We start from the raw sequence: 21,591 nt of genomic DNA on the forward strand, positions 1-21,591 counted from the left end.
CAAGCGGTCATTAAAAATTAAGAGGTTAAGGGAGTGGCTTTTTTCAGCACCTGGCAACCTTCTGAACAGGTTATTAGGTGTTCTATAGCATATAAGGTGTCTCTTTTGGTAGGTATAGGGAATGCTACACGGGACAGGATAGTCGGGTGCTGAGGGAAGAATTAAGCGTCCGTTATGTAAACACGGAGGCTGGAAGTGACCGGTGCGGCGGACGTCTGCGAGGGAAACTTGTAAGTATGTTAGGAGTATGAGGGAGAGGGACAGAAAATTAATATTTTTTTGATAAGGTGGAGCTTAGCCCTTTGTAGCTTTCTTGTTTAAGAAAAGACATTAAGGTTAATTTTCTTGTGGTTTAATAAAATCTTGGTAGCATAGGGTAATGTTCTCATACACACTTGGAGGGAAGGGAACTTAACTGTAAGGTGGTACCTTTTTAATATGCATCTTCTGCTTAGGAAGCCACATATGCTTTACTTAAAATATGCAATTAGGGTCTGTTTGCACAACTGGCATCTCTTGTAATATCTAACTAATGTCTGAATATAGATTAAAGGTAAAGTTTCAGTACAATTTTCTCTGGAGTGTAGACTACAGCATGCTGCTGCTATCCAGTGTTCTAGCCTAAGGAAATCCTAAATCTAATCCGACACCATGCAAAAAGAAAAAAAATCTAGTTTGAAATGAAACCTTATCCTCTCTTTGACACTGTTGAGAATACAGGGTGAGGAAAAGGGCTGAATAATTCATAGTGAACAAAAGGCACTTTTTTTTTTTTTCTTTCAGCAGGTGGATTTAAATGTTTCACAAACGCTTCAGGTTAAAATGACTTCATAAACTTGGGAATGTTTGTATCAAGGCTCCTGTATTAATCCTCCACCATGTACACACAAGGTAGGATACGACTTCCTGATCGAGGCTGTGGTTTCATATTCTCAGGATAAATGTGTTTTTTAAAAAAAACAAAAAAAAAAAAACAAACCACCATCTTGCGTCTCCTGGCGAGACATCACCAGATGTATGTTTCTGGTTGAAGCTCCCCCCCCCCCCCCCCCCCAAAATGTCTTTCAATGGTGCGATTACAGGAAATGTAGCTATTAGAACCAAATGTACAAGTTCATGAAACTGACCATATTGTGCAACGTCTCGTGACAACCAAGTCTTAAAGGAATGGTTAACCAAAATTACACAATTTATCCCTTACCTCAACAGTTTTTTTTGGGTTATCTTGATACAGGAACCTGTACTATTCAAGACAGGATACCGTGTCCTAAAACTCAAATTCTCGTTACAAGTTTACTAGAAACTGGTGTAAAGCAGTTGGACTACTGATCGGAAGGTTGTTGGTTCAAATCCCATGTCTCGCGTCAGTTTGGATCCCAGGTCCACCATGCTGCCGCGTCAGTTTGGATCCCAGGTCCACCATGCTGCCACCTCTGGGCCCCTGAGCAAGGCCCTTAACCCTCAATTCCTCGGTTGTATAAAATTAGTCACTCTGGATAAGGGCATATGCCAAATGCCAGAAATGTAAATGTTTTGCCTCATCCTTGAATTTGAAGTGAGTTTGGGGGATTCTTCCAATTTGAAATTTACTGTAACTGGGTTCACACCTACACCACCATTTACCAGAACCCATAAACTACAGCTATATCTCCATAAAAGCCAATGGCCTGAGATCACTGTATTTCAATAATCTTAGTAGTAAATGAAGGGAGAACCTTCTCTAATCCTTCTAATTTTCATCTACCAGGAGAACTTCCTGGGCCTCCAAGCACCATCCCCATGAACCCAGGTGAGTTGAGGTGTTTATAGTATTATGCTCATCTATTAATGGTCTTCACAATCATAAAATATGTCAGTTGGAAGCATTATCCAGCATCAAGGGTTATAGCCTGGAGTAAAGTGCTGTGCTTTGCCTACGGCGCTTTCATTTGTCAAGAAGGAATATCTGAAATCCTTCGGTGGCATTAGCAACAAACTGTTCACGTTTTGTTTAAAAAGTAAACACCATGGTTTGGTGTGTGAGTATTGCTGTAAAAGCCTTTCCTCAGAAATCTGGCTTGACCCCATCCTGTTGCTGTTGAGTGATGTTGGGCAGAGGAATTTGAGAGTAGGTGAGGCTGGTGAAATGTAAAGAAAAGGGCAACTTAACAACCCACCCAACATAAACAAGGAATGCGATAAGGGGAAAGCCTGTTGCTGTAGGATAAAGGGCCCCTCCCAAGATGTCCTTTCATGGTATTGCCACTCAGGCCTACAGCCTCGAAACATGTCCAGGGTCTGATGAAGCAACTCATGCACATGCACTTGAACATCACACATAGCTTGGAGGTAACTATCTAAAGCGCTTCATTAAAATAAAACATCTAAATAGAGAGAATAGCAGTGTGTCTGTGTGCATGTTTCCAGGCCACTATTTAAAGCCCCTTGATGTCTCTGATTAGTTCATGCTAAGTAGCTTCCTCCTTTCGATGTAAAAACATAACATCTAGTTGCCTGGGGAAACTGAGCGTCAGTTCTGAAAGTGGAAAATGGCCAGACGTGTTTGAGCTGACAGGATATATATAGTAACTGAAATAACGTCTCTACCACCACTACCTCTATGGTTTTCTGAAAAGCATCTCAGAATAACCATCAGGTTTCACTCCTATCAGTGAATAACAGAAATAACTGGTGACCCTAGAGACTGGACAGAGACCAGATGAGGTCATTATACTGAGTCTTTCCTTCAACTAAAGCATGGACAAAGTGTAACGTGGCCCAGTATTTCAAACGAGTTTGATCCCCACCTGCAGATGTGAAGGTACTAGATATCTTGAAGTTCTGGATAACACTGTAATACTAACCACTGTAAAGTTTCTACCACAGTTTACGGTGTCGATCCTCACGCCAACCCTTTCTCAAACGGACAGCTTCCCCTGCCACCAGGTACACTACCATTACAGATGACTGCTTCCCAGTTTGCTGTAATGACCCTTTTCAAGTTCAGTATTTTCCTCCCTGCAGGTTTTGTGCCTCCTTATGTACCTGTCATGATGTCCTTTCCACCAGGTATATTTTAAATAATAAATAAAAATTGTCAACAGAGTCCGCACTCACCGTTTGCGTGTTTGCTCCAGGGTATGCACCACCTCAGATACCCCCGATCATACCCATCCCTCAAAGACCACCAGGATGTCCACCTGGACTGGAGTATTTAACCCAGGTGAATGACTCTATATAAGTCACAATGCAAAAATTCCACAACTATAAATGGATAAAAACTACTGAGGTGATTAGTTTCCATCGGACTGCATTTCAACACCCTGCTGTTGCTCATGTTCCTAAAACAGCATGACCCCCAGTGTGTTGTTTTGCGTAACATCACAAATGCTTAAAGAAACTTCAGCCTGGTTAAGTACTAGTTTAAAGGGTTAATTACACTAATCGCTCACAGGTTGACCAGCTCCTTGTCCATCAGAAGGTGGAACTAATGGAAGGTAGAAAAGAAATCTATTTCATTTCGTCATTAAACTCAACATCATATGCAGAAGTGAAACTTTTCTTTCTTTCTTTCCTTTTTTTTCTTACTTTTTCTCTCCAAGCTCTTTTGGGTTGGGAAACCAACAACCAGTACGTTGTGAAAAACAGTCTTGGTCAGCAGGTGTGGCTCGCCACCGAAGAGAGCGACTTTTGCACTCGGATGGTTTGCGGCCCCCTTCGCTCTTTTGTCATGCATCTCCACGACGGCGTGGGACAGGAAGTGCTCACTCTCACACGGCCTTTAAAGTGCGGCAGCTGCTGGTTTCCATGCTGCCTCCAGGAGGTACACGAGGATGATGACCTTATTACAATAATGAATTTTTTTTTTAATTATTATAAAACGAATTTAAAAACATATTTCACTAATGGTATTTTCCATAAACAGCTAAGTATCTGTGCATTAAATGTGAACTGAAACTCATGTAACATGTCTGTCAGCAGACCCCAAGCTCACCTCACCACATCTCACTAGCTCAGTAACCAGACTTTCTTAAAATGAGGATGTGCAACAGCAGTGGAAATGAGCCTCTGCTTGCGTGCCCTGACCATTCTGTCTTGCATTAACCACCACAAAAACAGCATCCCTGGTTCTGTTTTTCTTCACAGAAAGGGTCTAACATACACCGATCAGGCATAACATTGTGAGCAGTAACACTCATCATCTCCTCATCATGGCACCTGTTAGTGGGTGTTAGAAGCATTGAGCGAGTTTGATGAAGGCTAAATTGTGATGGCTAGACCACTGGCTCAGAGCATCTCCAAAACTGCAGCTCTCGTGGGGTGTTTCCGTTATGCAGTGGTCAGTATCTTTCAAAAGTATCCTTTAAGTCCTGTAAGTATCCCAGGGAGTCCCCACCTTGCAACTTACAGGACTTAAAGGATCTGCTACTAACATCTTGGTGCCATCTTGGACACCTTTAGGGATCTAGTGGAGTCCATGCCTCGACGGGTCAGGGCTGTTTTGGCTTTCCTGTGGAAAACAATCCTTCTGAAAATGTGCCCAGAATTAATGATGTTTGCAGAAATATCTTCAAGAATAAGTAAGATCATTAAAACCCATCCTAGAGAATCCTCACTTCTATAACTCCTTATGAAATACCTTGTGTATCTCAGCTGGAGGTCCAGGCCCCTCCTGGCACTGCCATCGGATATGTGATGCAGGACTGGCACCCGTACCTCCCCAAGTTTACCATCAGGGACGAGAGGAAGAGAGCGGTGCTGCGGATTGTCGGACCTTTCTGTGACTGTAACTGCTGCTCGGACGTCATCTTCAAGGTTTTGTGCGCAGAACGTAAAAGCGCCGTGTTACTGTATTCGTGTTACTGTACTCCATTTAAATGCTGGATACTATGTTCTCTCTCTTTAAAAAAATTATTTATTTATTTATCTTTGAGAATCTGATTTATTTTACCATTAAGGATTTTTTTTTTTTGCATTGCAAGATTTTTAGCACTTTAAAACTTTTTTGCATTTTTTTTCTGTCGTTATAAGAATTAATTTAGCCATTTTTTTTGGTTTTTATTTTTAGGTACAGTAAGATTTCTTCTCAGCTTTAACTTTGATATTTTTGTAAAAAAAATATTTTTAAAATAATTTATATTTATTTATTTTTAAAATAATATATTTCATATTTTTATTTTTTTATATTGCTTTGCCATTTGGACATTTTCTTTTGACATTTTTATTTTTTATTTTCCTTTCTTTTCTTTTTTTTGGCATTTTGGATCTTTTAAGTATTTATTTTTCCATTTTTCTGATTTCCCGAAGGCCGCCTTCTAGCGTTTTAACTTTTTCAGTCTCTAGCTAGAATACTTAATTCAGCAATCCACATCTAGCCAAATGAACATCTACAAACTGCTAAATAAATTCATTAGATTTCTTTGTGACACACAGCCTAATCATAATTTCCCTTTATTTCTCCCCCGATAGGTCATTTCCCTGGACGAGGCTTCAGTAATCGGTAGGATAAGTAAACAGTGGGCAGGCTTGGACACTGAAATGTTTACGGACGCTGATCATTTCGGTGTGCAGTTTCCTATGAACCTGGAGGTTAAAATGAAGGCTGTCGTGTTGGCTGCTTGCTTCCTCATTGTAAGTGTCATTTCAATGTGTGTGTTAATTTGGAGATTTAAGACACACTTGTGTGGTAGGTGGAACTAATGGTTTTCTTTCTTTGTTTGTTTTTTGGACAGGATTTCATGTTTTTTGAGCATTCACCGAACCACGAATGACATCACTGATATGAATAAAAAGTATAATTGTATTATCTAGTCTAGACCCTAGATTCATGAGAACCAAAACAAAACCAGGATGAAACATTCAAAGGAACTGAAACTCAGAAAGAAGAACCTATGTCTTTTCAGGTAAACATCTGGGTAATGTGAGTGCAGAAAAGTGTCAAGAAATAGAAAGCACACTAGCAGCTCAGTTACAACATCCTCACACTCATCAGTGACTGCTAATGTCCTGCCAATTCCTGGAACACCCATTAATGACTAGAATTCTTCAGTGTGCTGTTGCTTTGCTTACTTTCTGCACCAAATCTAACCATGAAGCCTCACCGAGGAGATATTTGATTTGTGTGTGTGTGTATGTGTGTGTGTTGCTTGTACCATTGGTTTAATGGATGTCTTGTATGATTTCATAACCACTAATCACATTACATGTCCATTTGGCTTTAAATGATGTTATCTTGTTCCTGCTTGTTCTTCCGTAATCTGTGCAGCGAGCCTCACTGTGACGTGTCTTATTAGAGAAATGAATTTGGTGGCAGGTTTTGAGCTGTCGGCTTACAGATTAACTTGATACGTAGTTTCTCATATCTAGGAGAGCCTATAGGGCATTGCGTCTGGTTTTCTCCAGTGGAAATACTACGTTTCATTATCCTGCAACACATTCTACAGTGGAAAAGCATCCTGGAGGGCAGCCTATAGGGCACTCTGTTACAGTTTTTTCACTGCAAGGGCACCTTGTCATGTTGGGTACTGCACTAAAATTTCTCCACGTCAAGGGCGCCCTAGAGGGCACTTTATTATACTTCCCCACCTCACAACCTATAGGGCATTGCGTCACAGTTTCTCCACGAAAAGGGTGCCCTACACGGCACTTTTTCACTTTTCTTATTTTTTCTTATTTTTTCCCCTCACAGACTATAGGGCATTGTATCACAGTTTCTCCACAGCAAGGGCACCATAGAGAGGGGACTTTATCATGTTTCCTTACATGTAGTGGAGCCTATAGGGCACTGTGTCTAGATATCCCCTATTGAAAGGGAAAGGGTTTTGTTCCCATCCTATAGGGCACTGTCTAGTTTATTCTTTAGTGGATGGGTACCTGGAGAACACTTCATGTTTTTTTTTTGCACATAAGGGATTTCTTTGGGGCACAACATGTATTATCCGCTAGAAGGGCACACAGCGGAAACCCTATAGGGTACTGCATAAAGTCCATATTCATCGTGCATTCTATGCAAGGGCATAGTCGAGTGAATGAAATCTAATCTAATTTAATCTAATCTAATCAAATCTAATGTGTAGTCAAACACACACACACATGCATACGCACTTCTACCATTTCTCCTAGGAGTACATCTCTCAGGATTTCCCTCACTGTTGCCTGGGCTGTGTGTCCATTGTCTGGTGTGATGTGATCTTTAAGAGCTTAAACAAACACACACACACACACATGCACACACACTCAGCCAGCATGCCTTCCTGAAAAAGTACTGACGAAAGACAGACGTAGAGTGTGTTTGAAATGTAAAGTCTATAGCTGTTATCTCCGCCCCCTTCCTTATGGGAGTTGCCCTTCGGTGCCTGGTGCAAAGCGAGCATTGAGATAAATGTCTCTCTGGCAGCCTTTCCAGATCGCTATAACAGCAGAAGAGAGAGAGGCAACGTCATGAACGTATGGTGGAACTCTACCAGTCGTGCTGTTACTCATCCTCACTCTGCTTTGCTCTCCGAAACGAATCTACTACTACTGAGTAAAAGGTGCGTGACTTTTTTTCCCTTTTCTTCTTTAAACACACCCACCAACTTGTTGTGTCTAATCCAGTTTGCCTTAGTATCTCTAAGGTCACATTTGTGGTAAATGAGACTCTTTTGTATTTGATTTACATAAACTGACATTATCACTAACACAATATTTGATCACTTAAGTAGAGCTTTTAAGCTCTTTCCAATATGATGTTGTTTCTATAGCGACAACTTGCATGGTGGACGTTCCAATTGAGCTAAGACAAACAATAAACAGTTAGTATTTAACAAAAAAAAAAACGTATAACCATCATTGTCAGTTTTTTGGGAGAGTATTTTTTTCTTTCCTTTGTATTATCCAGATCTGTAAAACACTCGATTGCTGCTGTGTATAAATCATACAAGGGAAAGTAAAGTTGTTGGCGATGGGGGGGTGTAACGACTTACGCAATGGAACACAATACTGTATTGACAGAAGGGAAAGTACATTGTGAAAGAACGGAAAATGAACATGTGTTAAAACAGACATTTTGAGGAAATATGAAACTTTTGTGAGGAAACGCCAAAAGTGGATTGACAGTTGGCGGAAAAACTAATGCAAATCTGTTGAGTGAACACGTAACTAAGAAGGAATGCAGATAATATGCAAAAACTCTTTCAAGCAAATGCAAAAACGTCGGAAAGCAAAAGCCGAGTTTGTATGCTTTGTGGTTGTTGGTGTTCTAAATGTCAGACACTAATGATCTCTAAATACACACAAACTCTTAATTAGGCTTCTGACACTGATTATTTTCCCAGAACGGAACACATCCAAGTGTTTTATGGATGTGGTAGCTCAGTGGTGAAGGTGTTGGGCTACTGACCAAGCTGTCCCTGCTGGGTCCCTGAGCAAGGTCCTTAACCATCAGTTGTATAAAATGAGATGAAATGTGCTCTGGATAAGAGCGTCTGCCCAATGCTGTAAATGTTTTATTTCCTGTTGTTTGGGTTACAGTCCTTACAGTAGCACCAACCACCTGACGTTCCACATCTACTCCCTCTGATATAGGATGTCCAGTCTACTAATGACTACAAATAACACGACTGGTTAAAGTTAGCTCTTGTGAGCTCTTGTTATTGGATGTAGCTCTTCCTTACAAGTTTATAGAATTCCTGAAAATCCACAAAGCCTTAAAACGATCAACCAGCATGCCAGTCCGAGGTGACCTTGTCCAAAGAAAAGAAACAAAAAAAAAAACCCCACACACAACATGCAAATTCCAGAACATTCCTCACAACAATCTGAGGTGTTTGGTTACATCAGGGCTGACCTCGGTTCCCAGGCTTATCTCTTAGCATCGCTCATTGTGTTTTTTTTTTGTTTTTTTTCAAGGTTAATTTTAATTGATAAAATAAAACCACCTGCCAAATATTGTGTGCTGTAGAAGCAACTCTGACCAGTCCAGGCATGGACTTGACAAGACCACAAAGTGCGCTTGCTGTGATGTCTGGCATAAAGACACTAGCAGCAGATCCTTTAGGTCCTAAAAGGTAAGTCGTGAGGTGGAGCCTCCATGGATTGTACTCGTTTGTCCAGCATGTCCTACAGATGCAAGATCGACTCCTTGAACTTTTGTCACTCAAAACATTGCTGAACAGTTTTGGTGGGACGCATTATCTTGCTGAAAGAAGCCACAGACATTAGGAAATACCACTGATTCATCAAACCAGGCCACCTTGTACCACTGCTCCATGATCTACACTATATTGGCAAAAGTTTTGGGACAAACCTCTAAATCATTGAATTCAGGGGTTGGGCTCGGCCTTTTAGTTCCAGTAAAAGAAACTCTTAATGCTTCAGCATACCAAGACAATTTCATGTTCCCAACTTTGTGGGAAGTTTTGGGATGGCCCCTTCCAGTTCCAACATGACTGCATACCAGTGCACAAAGCAAGGTCCATAAAGACATGGATGAGCGAGTTTCACCTCACAGTCCTGACATCAACCTGACAGAACACCTTTGGGATGAATTAGAGCAGAGACTGCCTGAACTCACAAATGTGCTTCTAGAGGAATGGTCAAAAATTCCCATAAACACCCTCCTAAACTTTGTGGAAAGCCTTCCTAGCTGTCAGTTGTTATAGCTGCAAAGGGCAACTCCATATTAAATTCATGTGCACGTAAAGGCAGACGTATGGAATAAAGTCACTGTCAAAAACAATCGTACGCAATTCAGAACATTTGTGTGTAATTTTTATTTACTCGTGCGTAATATAAAACTATTGTATGTAATTCTGTGTTTTGTCCGAGTTGGATTCCAAAATCTACAGCCACGACAGTTTACAGATACGAAATTTTGTGCGTTTGTTAGAGTACAACTCCAAAATCTATGACCATGACAGTTTAGACACAACGCTAGTTTTCACAACACCTCTGTTACACAGACAACCTGTGAAATTACGCCAACGACTGTCATAAAAAACCCTCATCAAGGCCACATGCACAGGCATTACTATCTGATGGAAGATGAATCGATTCCACGAAGTGCGCAAACCACTGGCGCCAAGAGAGCTAATCTTTTTTTTTTTTTTTTTCCCCCAAATTCTGATATGTTTATGGGTTAGTTATCACTAATAACAGAGAGGAGTAATATTATAAAGATAGTTTAACTATAGTAGTTAAGATTAGCTCTCAGGGATCACAGTACTTTTTGTGGAAAATATAAAATATTCATTGTGATTCCAAGCAATATAACAGGGTATTGAACTGTATTCCAAAGGCCTTTGTACTGTTGGTCAGTAATACAGTGCCCAGTGTAACTGAAGCTCTTCATTTACCTTCTTTAATAGTAAATGGGCAAGATTGCCAAATAAACTAATAAGAACTTTATTGACCCAAGATAAATTTCCAAATCAAGTCAAAATAATGACATTTTTCCCCCAAGAGCTCTATTTTTAAATTAAGAACCATGTATCTCTCCTTTCCCATAACCCCCCAAAGCCAACACTTTAAAATTTGTAATGATATCTATATCTTTAGAGTTTCTTAGATATAGATTTCATATAGATCACAATAATTGTACCTTTTGTGATGTTGATATTGAAACGACTGTACATTTATTCTTTGACTGTTCATTCAGTAGAGCCTTTAGGTCTGAGACATTCGAGTGGCTTCAAGTTTCAATCAAGCTGCCTTCTCCATTTTCTAAACATGATAGCATTTTTGGTTTATTAATGGAAGATGTACAAACTTAATTTGTACTGAATATTATTTTCATTTTGGGCAAATTTTATATTCATAACTGTAAGTGCCTTAAAACAAAGCCATTGTTCTGTTTTTCAAAAGGAATTTTGGACGTATTGAATTACTGTATTGTATCGATTCATCTTCCATCGGATAGTAATGCCTGTGCATGCGGCCTTGATGACGTATTTTTGACAGTCGTTTCACACACTGCTCTTCGTGGGCATAATTTCGCATGTCGTGTGTGTAACAGAGGTGTTGTGAAAAGCCCTGTGTCTGTAAACTGTGGTGGTCGTAGATTTTGGAATCCAACTCGGACAAAAACACAGAATTCCATACAATACTTTCAAATTACGGACGAGTAAATAAAAATTACACAAATTTTCTGAATTACGTACGATTATTTTTGACAATGATTTTATTCCATACAGCTGTCCCAAAACTTTTGGAAATATAGTGTAGTTCTGATGCCCATAGTAGGTGCTTTCTGTGGTGGACAGGGGTCAGCAGGGGCTCTCTGACTGGTCAAGCTGTGATGCACTCTGTGTTCTAACACTTTTCTCTCATAGCCAGCATTCAGTTTTTCAGAAATTTGTGCTACATTAGCTCTTCTGTCAGAATAGACCAGATGGATTAACCTTCTAATCCCCTCACACATCAATAAAACTTGGGCACTCATCATCCTGTCGCTGGTTCACCAGTTGTCCTTTCTTGGACCACTTTTGGTAGGTGCTAACCACTGCACATCAGGAACACTCCACAAGATTTTGGAGTCATCACATCCTGGCCCTTGTCAAAGTCGCTCAGATCCTTATGCTTTCCCATTTTTCCTGCTTCCAACACATCAAGCTCCAGCACTGACCATTCACCTGGTCCTGCTGCCTTAATATATCCCACCAGTCTGATTTGGTGTAGATCAAGTTGGAATCATATTTTGGGATATTTCCACCGATTCAGTTATCTCTTACCGCTCTCAAATGGATCCTTGTCAACCGGCCAAAGTCATTGGTCTTTGCTTCCCTGCTTAACAAGGCATTGTACTGACCATGCTTCAGGGTTGTGTGTATCTGGATCTCAGGAACACCAAATAATGAGGCTGGATTTCACCCTGGGCATCAGTTTACCCCTAGGGGCAGTTTAGTCGGGAGGAAACCCACAGTAACCTGAGTTCAGTATCAAACCGAGGGGAAATTTAGCTCCTGGTTACCTCCTGATCTGTTTTTCCGAGGTACTTTGAGCTACGAATCAGGCTCACACTTCCAAAGGTATCAGTTTTCTGCTGCTAAATGGAGCCTAGATGGACTCTAAACCAAAGCCTTTCAAACCAAACCAAAACAGGAAATGGATGGATTCAAATCAGGATCCTGTCAGGTCCTAGTGCTTTCCTGCCCACACAGTAACATTTATATTTATATGTATTCTTAGCTCTTCATATATATTGCTGTATTAGATACACACCCCCAGTGTATCAACACACCAGTTGCAGCAGTGCACACTCCCGACCCCTACCCGCCCCTCGTACACACACAAATTCAGGCAGGTTTATTTTCAGTTTCCTGTTATGTCCAGCTCTGAAAGACCCCCCTTTTAAACCTCCATTCAATGGTTTCTCCTCCTCCTCCTCCTCCTCCCTCCTCCCTCCTCAACACGAAAACATCTGGGTCTCCCAAGTTTCCGTTTACAAAAACGAGTCCCATTGCTTGTCAGGGTACGCATTCTTTATCTCTTTTGCATTTTTTTTTGTGCTTGGAATGTTTTTGCATTTTTTTTCCCACTACTTCCATGAGATTTCACGACACAGGAAAAGGTGGAGTAACTTGGACTTCTGGTTTTGTTTCCACAGAAAGAAATCCGCCACTGTAGGTCATGGATCCAGCCGGTGAGTAGGTTTAATAGCTCAATCTAATGGTGATTATGTATAGTTTTATATATATATAGACTTTAATATTATATAAACAAAAAGTGCCTTGCATAACTACTCCACCTCCTCCTCTTCCTCCCACCATCCATAGGTTCTTCCCACATGTTGAATCTCTGGTGTTACCATTAAATGTAGCTTTTCTCACCCCAATTGTTTGGTCCCATGCTTCTTTGGTGTATTTTTTTCCCCCCATTTTCCCATTTCTCCTAGTCCAGGTCCACAGGATGTTATAAAGTCACCATACCCTAGTTTCTTTTTCTCCAGGACTTCCTCAGACATGTTTTGATTGCTTCTTAAGCTTCACGATGCTGTTTGTTTAGATGTTCTCTAACCATTTGGGTTCTCCACTCCACATTTTGCAGCCAACTGCATTGATCTCCAACCAGGAAAAACCTTCTCCAATCCCAATTATGGACAGGTACCTGCCCCGCCAGGTACGAAGCCAAGAGTCTGCATTTGTTTTCATGGACTGTTGTTACTGCTACCACCCTGAAGTTAATTACTTTTATTTATTTTGACCACACCCATTTTCTTGTCCATTTACAGCTATGTATAGTTAGTAGATTCAGACTTTTGGCCCACTGATATTGGTTGTAACCATATATATACTGCACTTTCTTGATTGGATTTTTTTTTTTTTTTTTTAAATCAAATGAATATAAATGCACCATATTTGCAGGCAACTTGCCTCCTCAATCTCCGGCGATGATGCCAGCTCCTCAAAGACCTGCCGGGTGTCCACCTGGGCTGGAGTACTTAACACAGGTGAGGGTTCTACCTTACTAAAAGCTGTGATGGAAAAAAAATGAGTGCCGATGGTATCAGTGATGAGTAAGCAGAGCGTCAGCACCAAGCCTAGTCCTAGATCTCAAAACCGTTCATGTGTACACTTCTGATGTGAACGCCGTGTCACCTGACACCGTTAATTTGTGTGCGTGTGTGTGTGTTTCTGATTGCGCTCTCTAATGGGGACCAGATCGACCAGCTTCTCGTTCACCAGAAAATGGAGCTGGCTGAGGGTGAGTAAATGTTAAACTCTTAATATTCACACATCTGCTGAGAAGAAAAGAAAAACACTTACTAATGATCTCTATCATCCCACGTCCATCTCTACAGTCTTATTGCTTACTTTTTTACATATTAAAGCACAATTCCTTGCTGCGTAATGCAGTTATTTTAGGATGGGAGTCCAACAACAAGTACCTGGTCAAGAACACGCTCGGGCAGCAGGTCTTCTATGTGGCTGAGGAGAACGACTGCTGTAACAGGAACTGCTGCGGACCACTTCGCTCCTTCGTCCTCCACATCCAGGACAACATAGGTCAGGAGGTCATCACGCTCACTAGACCACTACGCTGCGGCAGCTGCTTGTGTCCCTGCTGTCTGCAAGAGGTACTTCTCCATATCCGCCATCTTCTTTATTAAAGGTCTCCGTCATGGTAGACTTGAGAACTTAATCAGCAGCTGTGTATAAAACGCGATCAGGAGCAATAAAGTAATGGTGAGGGAAGACAGGTTTATAGCTGCTGTAAGCTAAGTGATAACGTAAGAAATAAAAGGAATAAAAGACTCTAACTCTGTGGTAGTAGTGGATCCGGTCTTATATGTATGCCGCTAATTAGTATGCAACTAGTGCATATTTTTTAGCAAGTTAAAGTGACACAATTATTTTTCCTCTTTCAGCTTGAGGTGCAGTCTCCTCCTGGCACTCCCATCGGGTACGTGGTTCAGAACTGGCACCCTTGTTTACCCAAGTACACCATTCAAAACGAGAACAAGCAGGACATCCTGAAGATCGTGGGACCTTGCTGCACATTTAAATGTTGTTCCGATGTGAATTTTGAGGTATTTCTTTAAACCCCTCTGCATATCTATTTTATTTAATAATAATTAAAATAATAATAATGATGCAGAATTCTGCATCGTAGTAATGTGATGAAACATCTCTGCGAACTTTGCTAATCCGCCGCCGAAGCCAAGTGCTAACATACGAATAAAAACAACTTCAGGTTTTGTCGATGGACGAAACGTCATCCGTGGGCCGCATCAGCAAGCAGTGGACAGGCTACCTACAAGAGGCTTTCACAGACGCAGACAATTTCGGGATCCAGTTCCCTCTGGATCTGGACGTGAAGATCAAGGCTGTTCTTCTCGGAGCCTGTTTTCTCATTGTAAGCTGTTATGTTAAGATTCAGATTGAACATTAATTAATGAAAGAGAAAAATATTAAACAATGCTGCTTGGCTGTTGCTCTGTCTGCCTCTCTGCAGGACTTCATGTTCTTTGAGAACAAACAGAGCAGTAACTGAGCGGGAGGTTCCTTCCTGTGTAAGTATTATTCAGCTTTCTAATGTGTGGAAGTATTTAACATCACATTCGCTCATTGTCGCGGTTGTTCTCTTCACAGTGAGACGTCCAGACTGGCGTCTTTTTCGCTGGACAACCGTATACAGGACAATATACTCTTATTACAAATATTCAGCATATCTTTCACACACAGTGTGTCTCCATCTGAGTCTCCACACCCTCTGTTTGAAGACTTTATGGACACTCTGTACATGTATACTGTATATGGGAATCCTCATTTCTGTGTGTTTTTGACTTTGAAGCTCTAGATGGCAACATAGCGCAAGTTTCCAGTGCCCGCTTTAGGTCTCGTCACTGTGTCTACGCCTTAAATGTTACAAAACGTCTGCAGTTTAAAGAAAAGACCAAAGAGCCAGTCAGATTACTAAACCTTTATCCAACAGAAATACCAAAAGAACCACACTGAGTAGAATCCAGTGTTTTTCCCCCCATGCCACAGAGCAGAACACACACCTACATCCTGCCCTCATTCCTGGTTGTGGAAAACAACAGGGGCGTGACTGAATGCCTCCTGTTTGATCAATAATGAAGGATGCGTCTAACAGAGGCGATTGATGTTTCACCCAACCCAGACGTCTGCGGACTCTTTTTTTTTTTTTTTTTTTTTTTTTTTATAGAACTTCCTAAAAATTCACACGACAAACTAAGATTTTGACTTTGAAACAGGAACAGGAAACTCTGTGACCCTGATTTAGCAAATTAAAACCGGTGGCTTGTATGAGGATTAAACCTGGTCTGTATCTCTGTGAAGTATCTACCTAGTTGAAATCAGTTCATATCTATGAGCCATTTGATCCACTATCAATATTCCGTAGCAAGCTATACATAACGTAGATTGCACGTTTGATGCATTTGAGTGAATTTTGTCGCATCTAAACGGAGACGCTCTTGGTCAAACTGCACAAATATAACATTATTGCTTAATTGTTGAGGAAGATGAAGTGTATGAATCTTCACTGTGAAGGTTCACTAGTGTTATTCCAACCATTTCTCTTTACACTCAATCCTGATAAGGATCATGTCTCGTCCTGTCTGTCAAAGGTCAGTGATGTGGAAATATATATATATATATATATATATATATATGGAAACGCACAGCTTAATGATGTATTGAGACAGCAGATAAATATGCATCAACATCCTATCACGAACACTAACAGGGATGTATTTATTCTTGACATATATCTATTTGGGTCAAATCATATATTAGTGTTCACTCTCAATGCATGTAACGAAATATATTCTGCAATAAAGAAGCAAAAACAATTGGTTTTGTTGTCTTTTTGGTCAAAGCAATACGGCGGCATCTGGTTCCGGATTCTGATTGGTCAGAAGGTGTTGGTTGGTAGTCTATAGTGGTAGTAAGTGTAGTGTAGCTGTAACAGGGTTCAAGGTTCAGAGGTGTGGGTGTGTTGCTATATAAGATACCATCCGTAGTATCTTTAGCTCACTTATCATACCTTCCATGTTGCCATCACTGGAGACTTGTCTTCCTTTTCTGCTAACATTATATCAGGCTCCAGGAAGTTTTTACATACAAGAAAGCTGAATTTCTAGTCCTCTGTCGTCAGAAGGAAATCATTCATGGATCCAGCCAGTAAGTGGGTTTAAAAGCTCAAGTTATTATTTCTATGTGTCGTATCGATGATTGATAGATTTTTAACTACAAACAATATTTGCAGAGAGCGTGGCTCCGGAGGTCCAGGGTATGGTGATGAAACCGCTCGGATGTCCATCCGGGCTGGAGTACTTAACACAGGTGAGATATGAATAAGTGATTTTAAAATGATTGTATACAAAGCTTCTGAGCTTTTTATATGAACTGTGTCCTGTGACTATTAAATATAGGTGTGTATGTGTGTTTATGGCTATTTATGACACACTGTGTGTGTGTGTGTGTTTGGATCAGATCGACCAGCTTCTCATTCAGCAGAAACTGGAGCTGGCTGAAAGTGAGTGATTTTTAACTTTCTTCATTCAATTGTTTAGAAATCCTGAAACCTGTCAACTGGTTGGAGTTAGAATTTCCTCAGTGGGTTTCTCACTATCTTGATCTAGATCTTAAAATTTTCCACTGTACTGGTACATGGTTAAACTGATGGAAGGGTCAAACCAGCTAGAGTGAGGGGGAAACGGATCCCACGGTTCACGCTGGTATCGCCATCAGTTTTATCACAAGCGCCATAGACTTATTATTGCACCTAGTGGTCAGAAACAGGAACTGCACCATGGCCAAGTGGGGCAGGAATGACATTGCCCCATGCTTGCTCTTTGAACGTTTAGAACCAAGTGTGTTATTGACCCTAGATCGAAGCTTCTGGTCTGGATTGTCGTTATTTTGGGTCGTGAAGCTACATTTCTCTCTCTTTGCAATGCAGTTATTATAGGATGGGAATCCAGAAACAAGTACCTGGTGAAGAACACGCTCGGGCAGCAGATCTTCTATGTGGCCGAGGAGAATGATTGCTGCACCCGGAACTGCTGCGGACCGATTCGCTCCTTCGTCCTCCACATCGAGGACAACACGGGGCAGGAGGTGATCCGGATCACGAGACCGCTACGCTGCGACAGCTGCTTTTGCCCCTGCTGTCTGCAAGAGGTACTGTACCTTCTCCATATCTGCTATCTTCTCAATTAAAGGTCTCAGGAAGCATCAGAATGACGATTTAAACAGCTCATAGTCTTCCTGTTTGATTTTGTAATGTTTTTATGGTGTGAAAAAGAACCGAGACTTCGGCCAGACCTCTCAATGGGGCGAATTTTACCGCTCTTGCATTCATGATATTTTACTAAGTTCAATGGCTGAAACATTCCACCATTTACAAAACCCAGTAGCTCCATGTATATTTGTATTTTAGTGAAATTTTACTCTTCAGATTCTCTTCAGGGGTCATTTATATTCACCAATGGACTTTTGCCACATGTCTATAGTGATATATAGATATGAGAGATACATACACTGATCAGGCATAACATTATGACCACCTGCCAAATAGTGTGTTGGTGCTACCCAAAACAGCCCTGACCCGTCACACACTGTGTATTCTGACATCTTTCTGTCAGAACCAGCATTAACTTCAGCAATTTGAGCAACAGTAGCTCATCTGTTGGATCGGATCACACGGGCCAGCCTTCCCTCCCCATGTGCATCAATGAGCCTCGGTTGTCCATGACCCTGTCGTCAGTTCCCCACTGTTTCTTTCCTTGGACCACTTTTGATAGATACTGACCACTGCAGACTGGGAACACCCCACAAGAGCTGCAGTTTTGGAGATAGTCATCCAGTCCAGCCATCACAATTTGGCCCTTTTGTTCAAACTTGCTGAAATCCTTACACTTGTCCAGTTTTCCAGCTTCTAACACACCAACTTTGAGGACAAAATGTTGACTTGCTGCCTAATATATCCCACCCACTAACAGGTGCCATGATGAGATGATCATCAGTGTTATTCACTTCACCTCTCACTGCTCATAATGTTATACCTGATCGGTGTATATAGTATATTTAAAGTGACTGAAACTTTTTTTTTTTTTTTTTTTACCTTTTTTTTACCTTTTGCAGCTTGAGGTTCAGTCTCCTCCAGGCACTCCCATCGGGTACGTGGTTCAGAACTGGCACCCCTGCTTACCCAAGTACACCATTCAAAACGAGAACAAGCAGGACGTCCTGAAGATCGCTGGACCTTGCTGGACCTGTAAATGTTGTTCCGATGTGAATTTTGAGGTAGAGATTTTTTTAAATGTGAAGAGATCGGTTCGGACCTCTGCTCTGGGAGTTATGCTTTACTGGAAGGGTGCCAATACTTTTGGAATTTGGCTGTATTTGAAAACACAGTATTTTCTTAATGTAACACATTGATAAGAAGACTTATTTTCCCATATAAAATAAAATGATTGCTTGGACCAATCCCTATAGATTGCACAGTCCGAAGTTTCTTCAGGTCCCTGCTCTTGACCTCCCCCTCCCCCACCCCTTTGTTTTTTTACCTCAGGTTTTGTCACTGGACGAATCGCAGGCCGTGGGCCGCATCAGCAAGCAGTGGACAGGCATCTTCCAAGAGGCTTTCACGGACGCTGACAATTTCGGGATCCAGTTCCCTATGGATCTGGATGTTAAGATGAAGGCTGTTCTTCTCGGAGCTTGTTTTCTCATCGTAAGCATCAACATGTCCTGTTTTTGTTTTGTTTTCTCCTGTTAAAAATGCCCTTTTCACTTTAACTCCATCTAACTGTTGTATTGCTTTGTTAGGACTTCATGTTCTTTGAGCATAATGAATAAGAAAAAACAAATCTGAGCCAAAAAAGGTGTGTAGGTTTTGACTGTTTCTCTGACAGAAAATTTAGATCTTGTTTACTTTTTTTCCCATTTTAACTCCTGTTTCTTTTGCAGTTTTTCGCCGATGTGAGGCATCCACGCTCCGGCTCTTTAGGAAAATTAATATATACTGGATAGAAATCTCTCTTAGTAACTAATATCGACTTTATCTGGAATATAAACAAGTATGAGTTTTATGTGTTTTTGAATTCTGACCTCTAGATGGCGCCAGAGAACAAGGCTTCACAGCGACAGTCCCTCGTGTACTTGTTTTTACACGCTCTAGAGAATAAGATCAGAGGTTTTATATGAGAAATGGATGGCAATGGATTGTTTTTATTCCTGCTAGAGAGCAGTACACAAACCCGGTGTATGTCTGAAGCACCATCCTGGCCTCGTTCCTGGTTGCAGAAAACAGCAGGTGGATGCATTTGGCTTGATCAATAATGGAGAATTTGTGACTGATGCTTTACCTGACCTAGATCAGGCCATCTGTAGACTCTTTTAAAATAAATAAATCAATCAATCCCAGTTTACCACGTTGTCTTTCACTAGCGTTGAGATTGTGGTTGGTTGGTTTGTTGGTGTCTATAACTGATCGTCATCAAAGACTTCTCTGCAAACAAAGAAAAAACTATGAAATTTCTCACTACTTTACAAATTACTCAGATATACAAGACAAACCAGATCATCTTGTAGCGTTAGCATGCCCAAACTAACCAGGCTAGCTAGTGCCTAGAGTAGTTTAACCCAATTTCCTATTAGGTGAAGAATATACACTATATTGCCAAAGGTTTTGGGACAGCCCTCCGAATCATTGAGTTCAGGGGTTGGTCTCGGCCCCTTAGTTCCAGTGAAAGGAACTCTTAATGCTTCAGCTTCATACCAAGACATTTTGGACAATTTCATGGTTTGTGGGAACAGTTTGGGGATGACCCCCTCCTGTTCCAACATGACTGGATGAATTATAGTGGAGACTGTGAGCCAGGCCAAAACTAGGATGTCTGCTTTTACATGCACATGGAATGGAATACGGAGTTCAGCTTCAGCTTCAACTCTTCTGGGAAGGCTTTCCACAAGGTTTAGGAGTGTGTTTATGGGAATTTTTGATCATTCCTCTAGAAGCGCATTTGTGAGGTCAGGGAGTCTCTGCTCTAATTCATCCCAAAGGTGTTTATGGGGTTGAGATCAGGACTCTGTGCAGTTCCTCCACACCAAACTCGCTCATCCATGTCTTTAGGGATCTTTGAGCACTGGTGTGCAGTCATGTTGGAACAAAGTTGGGAGAAAATCAAAAGTTGTCCAAAATATCTTGGTATGAAGCTGAAGCATTAAGAGTTCCTTTCACTGGAACTAAGGGGCCGAGACCACCCCCTGAAAAACACCACCTGAATTCGATGATTTGGAGGCGTGTCCCAAAACCTTTGGCAATATAATATATATTAGACAATTTTGCCACTTCTAAGTGGTCAGTTAATATAATTTATGCAAATATCAATCGTTTCTTATTCATATTTAATAAGTGGATTGACTCACCAAAAAAAAAAAGAAGGCGGGTCTCATGGTGTATTTTCAAATGAGCCTCAAGAAAAGAAAAAAAAACCGAGACAGAGAAAAAGCTGAAAAGCCAAATATTAAATAATGGAACAATCCCCAGCCTTGTTGTATGAAGTTGTCTTGTTGCAGGAAGATAACAAAGGCTACCTCGCCACTTGCAGTGACTCTTTTGTCGAGTCGTTGCTTAATAATGGATTGAGAGCATGCATCAAATTTTGATCTTGGTTACAGCCGGCGTCGGGATCAGGGATCAGGGATGGAGTCGTGAGTGTCGCAGCACTTCCTTCTCCGTAATAAATGCAAAATTAGATTCATACGAATAAGCAAACCCGCCCTTCAATATTCAGGGTTTGGTTCCGATCTTCTGGCGTCGGAGCAAATGATCGTGAGAAAGTTCTGAGCCGTTTTTCTGTGCATCACGGTTGTAATGAGTTGCTAATTCCATTTATTCTAGGCTGCCTGTCAGCATGCTCCGGTCTGACCTTGCAGCTTTTCAGAAGTCTAGACTGCTATGCGAAGCTGCAGCATTTGATGAAATGGAAAAATTGCACAAATGTGAAAAACGACAGCCTATTATGAGTGTCTGAGTGAGGAGAGAGAGGAGGAAGAAGAAGAAGAAGAAGAAAAAAGATCATTACTCTAGAATTTCACAATGCATACCCCAAACGGCCTCATTTACTCCATTTTCAGCTCGCTCCATTCCTCTCCCAGG

The 21,591-nt window shown here is 41.1% G+C and overlaps 3 protein-coding genes across 13 annotated transcripts; all 3 read left to right on the forward strand.

The window, feature by feature from the left end:
* Nucleotides 1-20: 20 nt before the first annotated feature.
* LOC131356332 (phospholipid scramblase 1-like) lies at nt 21-7,511 on the forward strand. Of its 8 annotated transcripts, XM_058395248.1 has the most exons (10): nt 21-891; nt 1,748-1,789; nt 2,854-2,925; nt 3,004-3,048; nt 3,117-3,202; nt 3,434-3,476; nt 3,582-3,802; nt 4,633-4,794; nt 5,449-5,610; nt 5,712-7,511. In XM_058395248.1, the coding sequence occupies exons 1-10, from the start codon at nt 879-881 to the stop codon at nt 5,748-5,750; spliced, it is 885 nt and encodes a 294-aa protein (XP_058251231.1). In that variant the 5' UTR covers nt 21-878; the 3' UTR covers nt 5,751-7,511. The 8 variants fall into 8 exon arrangements, with proteins under 8 accessions (XP_058251231.1, XP_058251228.1, XP_058251226.1 ...); XM_058395245.1 differs by having other exon boundaries at nt 2,854-3,048; XM_058395243.1 differs by having other exon boundaries at nt 3,434-3,802.
* LOC131356333 (phospholipid scramblase 1-like) lies at nt 7,365-15,623 on the forward strand. 2 transcript variants are annotated; one of them, XM_058395249.1, is made up of 10 exons: nt 7,365-7,511; nt 12,563-12,598; nt 13,003-13,074; nt 13,320-13,405; nt 13,617-13,659; nt 13,812-14,032; nt 14,324-14,485; nt 14,650-14,811; nt 14,911-14,968; nt 15,048-15,623. In XM_058395249.1, exons 2-9 carry the CDS (start codon nt 12,586-12,588, stop codon nt 14,947-14,949), a joined length of 798 nt encoding a protein of 265 aa, XP_058251232.1. In that variant the 5' UTR covers nt 7,365-7,511; nt 12,563-12,585; the 3' UTR covers nt 14,950-14,968; nt 15,048-15,623. The 2 variants fall into 2 exon arrangements, with proteins under 2 accessions (XP_058251232.1, XP_058251233.1); XM_058395250.1 differs by lacking the exon at nt 7,365-7,511 and adding an exon at nt 12,328-12,427.
* Nucleotides 15,624-15,773: 150 nt separating this feature from the next.
* Nucleotides 15,774-19,476, forward strand: LOC131356334 (phospholipid scramblase 1-like). Of its 3 annotated transcripts, XM_058395252.1 has the most exons (8): nt 15,774-16,604; nt 16,690-16,766; nt 16,917-16,959; nt 17,386-17,606; nt 18,570-18,731; nt 19,000-19,161; nt 19,257-19,312; nt 19,398-19,476. In XM_058395252.1, the coding sequence occupies exons 1-7, from the start codon at nt 16,592-16,594 to the stop codon at nt 19,284-19,286; spliced, it is 708 nt and encodes a 235-aa protein (XP_058251235.1). In that variant the 5' UTR covers nt 15,774-16,591; the 3' UTR covers nt 19,287-19,312; nt 19,398-19,476. The 3 variants fall into 3 exon arrangements, 2 of the variants coding, with proteins under 2 accessions (XP_058251235.1, XP_058251234.1); XR_009205002.1 differs by having other exon boundaries at nt 19,000-19,312; XM_058395251.1 differs by having other exon boundaries at nt 19,000-19,476.
* The last annotated feature ends 2,115 nt before the right edge of the window (nt 19,477-21,591 follow it).

This window comes from Hemibagrus wyckioides, linkage group LG07, assembly GCF_019097595.1.
Source record: "Hemibagrus wyckioides isolate EC202008001 linkage group LG07, SWU_Hwy_1.0, whole genome shotgun sequence".
NCBI classification, from domain to species: Eukaryota; Metazoa; Chordata; class Actinopteri; order Siluriformes; family Bagridae; genus Hemibagrus; species Hemibagrus wyckioides.